This window comes from Opisthorchis viverrini (genome assembly GCF_000715545.1).
Source record: "Opisthorchis viverrini unplaced genomic scaffold opera_v5_240, whole genome shotgun sequence".
Taxonomy (NCBI): domain Eukaryota; kingdom Metazoa; phylum Platyhelminthes; class Trematoda; order Opisthorchiida; family Opisthorchiidae; genus Opisthorchis; species Opisthorchis viverrini.
Window position 1 is genome coordinate 562,322 of NW_008751894.1, and position 7,430 is coordinate 569,751.

The 7,430-nt window shown below is 42.9% G+C and overlaps 1 protein-coding gene across 1 annotated transcript; it reads left to right on the forward strand.

The window, feature by feature from the left end:
• Positions 1–1,190: 1,190 nt before the first annotated feature.
• On the forward strand, positions 1,191–3,389 carry T265_08797 (hypothetical protein; the record flags this gene model as incomplete). The annotated part of the gene is made up of 3 exons (XM_009174704.1): positions 1,191–1,275; positions 2,610–2,705; positions 3,232–3,389. The coding sequence occupies 3 exons, from the start codon at positions 1,191–1,193 to the stop codon at positions 3,387–3,389; spliced, it is 339 nt and encodes a 112-aa protein (XP_009172968.1).
• Positions 3,390–7,430: the final 4,041 nt, after the last annotated feature.

The window sequence follows — 7,430 nt, forward strand, 5'->3', positions numbered from 1 at the left end:
GCACACAAACTTAACGAGAATATCAGGTGTTTTGGGAGTAGACGTGTGAAGAGTAGATGAATGGCTACAGTATCACGTCCCCGCGACTACAAGAAATTTTCAAGGTCAAAGACATCTGACAACTTTAAATTGGTTGCCTAAACTAACACAATGTTTTTTGAGTTTTTTCACTCACAGGACGCTAGCACAAAGGCTTGTTTATAAAATCACGTGAAATTTAGTTATCGCTCAGCTTGAGGGTTCATATGATTCAAATTGGTTGGGCATCCAAGGTCATTGGATGCCATCGAGAATTCATTCTTGGGGCTCCGCTGCATGAACCGAAGTCCTGATTGCATTCGCGGCCGATTAATCCGCTGCAGGCCCCAACTTTGCACCGAAACTCAATCAATGAACCCTTATTCGATATTGTGGGCAGCAGGCTCAATATGGATACTGTGAAAATTTGTCATCAGATCAAATTTATTCAATTGAGGATGGATTGACCTTCCACTGCCACTGTGTTTCACACAGACCATTAAACGTCTGGCATGACACTGGAAAGTCTATACAAATCACTGCGATCTCTACAGTGTCGATAGCTTCGTGGACAGCTTGACAATAGTTGGAAGTACCGTTTTGATTATCTAAAACAGACAGATAATTTTGAGTTTGCAGGTAAAGGCTCGTAACGGATGATTGCTAAAGTCTTCTGGCCCTAGTTTCCACTTTTGACCTGAGGCTGTTTTTCGAAGTAAATTTCGTCAACTCTTTTTGTTTGACTGTCTGAGATCCGCGCATATATCTATGGCTGAATGAAAATATGTCTGTATTTTAGAAATACTTTCGCCCCAAACAAAGCAATTTTAGCCGGTGTACAACCTCACTTGTACTTTTCAGAAAAAGAACTTACATTTCCTGCCTCCTCTACAGACTACAGACGTTGCCACGAGCTGACTAGCTAGACAAAATAGGCACAGGGTTGTATATCACATGTACCTGCGGAAAGTTTAAAACATCTGAACTGGGTATGCCTATTGCTATTCCATTGTTTTGCACAACCTTTGCACTCATACTGATTTACATTCGAATAAGCCATCGTGCCACGTTCACAAGAGGATCATTGAATCAGGCTCAGCTCAGTAAAGCACGAATATTGAACTCGTATACATACATAAAGCGTTTGTTGATGTGCAAAACGTGTCGCTGGGATGCTGTACTTCAAAGTAGTCTTGACGTGTGGTCTGCTCCTCGGTTTCTCGATGATCACAGAGAGTTTGAACTTCAAAGATTGTGGTAAGCTTCCGAAAATAATTCCCAGCACACCGGATATGTTGCGGTGAAACTTAATATTTGATACAAGACGCAGGATTTCACATTGCTACCTGACCTGTTACGCCTCACCTGGGTTTTTTTAGGGTTTCACGATGACGCCCAGATATTACCGAGCAGACCGAATTTTCAAATGATTAATGTTGTTGGGCGAAATATTATTTTTCCTCTGATAACGTTGTATTTCTGAGGACCGAGTTTTCGGTGAAGGTCATTTCCCGTAAGACAGTTAGTTCAACGTGTGCGAGAAGAATGTGTTTCTTTCGTAATAACCATTCCAGCGACATTTTCGGGAACAAACTTCTCCTTGATGTTATTTTCCAAATAAAGGCGAACACGGCTCTTGTGAATTTTGCATTTTATCAAGGGATGCATGACTGTCTGGCCAGATTAGCTGTGACTGACACATGACTGTCCAATGCCATGACGTCCAATGCCTTGGCAAAAATGATACTGATTTCTTGTCCATGTATCGCCTTGTTGTATCACGAATTCCGTACTAGCAATCCATGAGGACGGTCGTTTAGGGCATTTCATTCCCCTTCGTCCACTATGGCAGTGTTGCCCTTTGATATCCGTAAATATGTTGGCCTTGGCACCATAAAGGATGACCGAGCCTCATTCTAAATTTTTCCTGTTATTACTCCAAGATCTCTTTTGGATCGCGGCTTCGAAAGTCTAGAATGTTATCCGTCACTCCTTCAACAATTAATTCTTTCGTTTTTTTCTGCCCGTCTTACCTGATTTTGGAAGCAAGGTATTGCCGGAGTGGGATCAGCTGTTATTCCCGGCTGCTTCCTCGACTAAGATGCCAGCTGTACAAACGTACACCGCCAGGTGAATTCCCTGACGTCAGGCAATTTTTCCTCTGCTTCTGGCCAACTGACGGCCAGGAATGACTGACCGAGATGTTCCGGACTGGCTATCAAACGTACCACAATTTCGTGGCGTATCGTCGTTAAATTGAAACCCATTCTTTTGCCAGTACTTCAAAAGAAAACGATTCTTTACTCCGTGGAATCTATATTAATCAAGACAATTGGAGAAGGACGTGACTCGTGTTTGCCTGACACTTTTATTTGTGGACTGTAATCCATAAACAACGCTTTTATTGTTTGCTTGTTTCATCCAATTCCAGCCCCTGAATCGACCGTGAAAGGAGTGTTCGTAAGGAGGAAATTTGCGCTTGCACATGTATTTTTCACCTAACTCATTCTACGCTGTGTGGTTGCATGGGACCCTGACTGGCCGTTGATGCTCCTGTTTTCTTCACCATTCTGCCTCTCCAAATGGCACAGGTTCCACGGACGTTTCTGTGATGAGAGTGACGCTTTCTCCAAGCAGTAAAGTACCTTGCGTTATTGTTAGGGGAAAACAATCCGAGTCGAAATTGAGTTCGTGGCAGGTGAGTAGTGATTTGATCAAGGTGTTCAGTGAAAATTTGCTTTACAATGTTGCAAATTGCGAAATCAAATAACATTCAATCCACGTTGAATACGTCGAGCCCACTGTGGCGCGTTGCTTCGCGTAGTCCAAAATGTAGCTGTAATATGTCCAGCAACATTTCTGTGAGCGTAGGCAACTAAATTCAGTCTTCCGGGTTCTGTCTTACGCAGTGGGATTTTTCATTATTTGTGACTGTATGACCATATGCTTTCTCAGGTGTCCATTTACTGTTACACAATTGTAACCGAACAATTTAGAGCACCCATGATAGTTGTGCAGCGTAGTTTACATTCCACCAGGTGAGAGAGCGTAAATTAGACACCAGCAGATAGGCTACTTGCCTGTTTCATCAGTAGGTTGCACCAGTCCATCTGTAACGGCATGACATTTTGAAATACACTGTCTTCGTTTGCTACCTGAACTCAACATGTTTTCTCTTCATTTTTGCTTCCGTACTCGTATTCGTCTGAACAGACAGGGACATCGCTACCGAACTCCCCGAAATCAGGGGTTCATCTGGGCACGGGCCGCAGGTGCTACAATTCCCGGAAGGCGGTATACGTGCTCACATGAGTCCATCTTGCCCCATCAAAGCTAGGAAATTCTACGCTTACTTTACAGGCCCAGAGTGAACTTGCAGAGCAAGCCTGTAAGTTTCAAGCAAACCGTTTTTCAACACCAAATTAGGTCTTATACATTGTCAAAGACCCGACGAGAAACCGAAGCTATTCCGCTCACCTAAGTGGGAGATTCTATGCTAACTACATCGCTGAACGGCTTGTAAAATATATTTTCCAAAATTTAGGACATCCGGTAGGATTTATGCGTCACTACATAGAATTCCCAGGATTTAAGCAGCTTAAAGCTTGCCATTTCTCGTAAGAATACCTTGTGTTTGTGACATTCCGTTTTTATTTCCTACTGCAAAACCTAAATGAGAGTGATTGAGTGGTATTTGAAACGGTGGCTCTCATACACAGTGGGTAAAACGTAAAGTGTTGGCGGAAAGTCAATTTAAGAGCTACTTCCCGGCTGCTGACACGCATACGTGCATGTACTATAACCAAGAATGGGAATGGCCTCATTGAGTTTCTTAACAGGATATGACAATGAGCACTAATAATATCCTTCTCACGCCTCACTCATTAGGCTCTCTTGTTTATAGGAGGCTACTGAGCTTACCTCAGTTGAATAAGCACAAAATGCTCTCTGCAAGATGCCACCTGCCGAATCGTCTAGTGTGGAAATCGTGTTTTTTATCTCAGTATATCCCTACAGTAGTGAGGGTAGTCCACGCCAGTTTGCGAAGTCCATAGATGGTCGCAATGTAAATGAGATGTTCCAGGTATCCTGATTAACTATCGGTGGCTTCTGCTTTCTTTCTAAAGTGGAGAGAGCACGACAGGTCTTCTGAACTACGCTGGTGTTCAGCGCAACCCGGGAGAGCTCAAACTCACCGCAACTGACGATCAAAAGCATCTTTGTTAATGGTTGGTATCACAGATCTGGAAATTCCTCAATACAAGCTAAGTTACTGTCGTTAACTCAAGTCTTTTGGATCCAAACATTTTCAAGAACCGAACGTAGATACCAGTGGGTCAAATGCTACGAGTAATGAGTGCGACCCATCCCTGGAAGAGGATGGTAACTTAGTTTGGCGCAGAATCTTTTGGATCATGAAGCGTTGCGCGCTGGAGTACTTCAAGAGAGCTCTGGATCGGCACACCACAATCGGGTCACAAGGCATGTTCGCACTATTTTCGCCCAGGTGTAGATTAAAGACCGTTTCTGCCGTAAATCAAGCTCTCATTTTTCAAGATTAGTACACATATCAGCAAGAACAACATCGTGGGTGTTTACCTGGGCATCGTACATCATTGGACAAATTTGGTAATGTTGACAGGCTTCCGGGACAATTAAGCTTTTGAACGGAAATCCACAACTTTCCCAATTGACGTCATACGAATGGACCTATCATTGTAGATTTCACGTTGCGCTCGATCCTTCTGCATTCGTATAAGAGGCCGTATTGGCGAGCATGTCTACCTCCCTCTAGGATTCTACTGTTTAAGCGGTTGAGAATAATCGATGCAAAATTTTCTTCAAGCAGTCTTCATTAGTCCTACAATTTCTTTCATTAGGGCTCCTTTGAATACCTGGGAGAAATTTTGAGTCCCACATATCGTATACCTCGGAAGTTAGACGCCATTTCCACCGCTGCTGTGGCAGTTTTTTCGTCAAATCCGGGAGCGTCCTCAGATTGCGTTTCAATTACACAGAATCTCATAAGAATTACCAAGTGTTCCAGCAGCCACAGTCAGAAAGTTTCATCAAGAACAGTGTTCCCCTTACCCGAACATTTGTCTAACTGATTCCAGAATCCCCTCGCGACATTTCTGGGCCACAAGCGACTCGGTTGTTTGTAGCATTGGTGTAAGTCGTCTATTTTGCAATTTTTCAAACTTCATATTCAATAGTCCCCCAATGCATGTTCCCGCAGATTTTTTCCAGTAAACTGGTGTATGCCCTGATACCTTTTCTGTGTTAATTCATACCTATCAAAATTAACTCATGAATTGCTTTCTTTCCAGGGTCCTCAGACTGTCAGAATAGAGCTATTGTACAGAAACCGTACAAAATTCATGTGCATCGATATTCCAGTTGAAATCGCATAAACGGCATAAAAGGTCGTGACTGAATCATTGCTCCGGATGAAAACTCCATGGTGAACATCGTGACATTATCTCCGTTTTTTGGCCTTCTCTATCCAAGGGCTCACAAAAACCGATAAAGCAGACTGCTCCTGACATGACTGATTCGCCATTTTTTATAGCAATATTTGGAATGCAGAAACAAAGAAACGTGTGAATAATAGGAACTTTGAACTATGAAAGTTGCATTATGCCGAAACCCCTGGTAGAGGCATATAAACAACAAGTAAAGTTGCCGATTATCACGAAGGTCCAAAATAACACAAAATCATTGTCCCAGGGTAACATGAGAAATCAAAAGTCCGACATATGCCTCACAGGCCTCCTTCGGAGAGAAGGGGTTTTGTAATTTTTTTTGTTGAATGTCGGCTGGATGTCGGAACAAGACAAATACCAGGGAGCTGATTGTGTTTTTGGTCCATGAGGTTGAACCTCTTGGTATTTGCCTTCACAGGTGTAATGTTCTCGCTCTGAGTTCGGGTGGACTTTTCATCGTGCCTCTTGAGTTAATCGCTTGTAACGACGCTGTGATGTTCCTGTCGAGCCTATCAATGAAATATCTACATGATGTAACACGCAGTTGATTAAGGGCAGTAAATAAATGGACAAGCGATAGATTAAATTAATGAGGGTGTAAGAAAAATAGGTTATATTCTAAGTACAAACCAGTAGTTACGTAAACAAGTGACAGATCTGTTTGGTCTAAGCAATAAGGGTTGATTGGGCCCAAAATTTCAGGTGCGGTTCTGACCACTCCATTCTATCTTGGCTAGTACTTAAAGGCGTGTTTCGATTCATCTCAGGCTGAAGGGACCAGCACGAAAACTTTTTCCAGCCATACCCGCGCCGCTTTCATTACTGCCAGCACATCTCATTTTTCACCAAAACCGACGTTCCGTGTGTGTAAGACCTGCGTTTATAAGAAGATACTGTTCTGAAGCAGCATCGTTCTTTTATTTCATTCCAGCAGCTTCTTTCCATCCTCCAGTACATTTTTTTTCTATATATTAGCTGACCAGCGGTTCTAAGTTTGTGTACAAAGTATAGGAATACGTCATCAGAGACACATGTCTGCGGCAGCGACCTACTTAATTGGTCTTCCCAGTTTGTCTTACATGGCAGGGTGTTTAAGAACTGCCAACTGGAAGCTGTGCTGTGATGGGGAACATTTATGGAATATGTTACGTAACTACGCCTGACAGTATCAGTGACCAGTGGTTCGTTCCGCTCAAAGGCTTTAGTCCGCGGGAGAGATGGTTACCTGGTCGTTTGGAATGCTCACACAAATCCTGTTGACAAGTTATTCAGTGACTAGCTGTGGGTCACCTACATCTAACACGCAACTGGCTGAGGAAGGTTCTGCGAGTCAAACGGCCCTCTGACAGCAATATCGGAAGCAATAGCACTGAAACTGAAATATCTAGTAACCGAAAAATTAGAGATGGAAATTATTTGAAACAAATTCCAACCAGATTTCGGTAGATTATGGTGGATCATGAGCAAGCAGAAAAAACCCGACAAAGGAGGTAATCGCATCCACTGGAGGAACAAGCATCGCATTTGGTAAGAATTTCGTCAAAAAACGGGTAGCTGCTCAACTTTCTGGCTTTACATCAAGCAGAAATTCGTTAAACGATGCTATGAAGGAAAATTATTTCACGTTTCTGCGCCCAGATGGCCAATATTTCAGCGGTGACCTTTGAAACTTCTAATACAGTGCATCTGTGTTACGCCTCATCTTAGTGAAAGATCATAAAAACCATGCCAAAGATGAGATAGCAGAAAAATTTTTGATGTCACGTCTCTTTCCTGATAGTATACTGTGGGAACGCATAAATTGGCTGAATTTATATTACAACGACCACGTAGTAATTTCCGTGTAACCGACGAGCAGCTAGAGGCTCGGGCTGTTTCCATGAACTACTGAACACAGTTTTCTGAACGACGGTGGCTTGTTTCCGA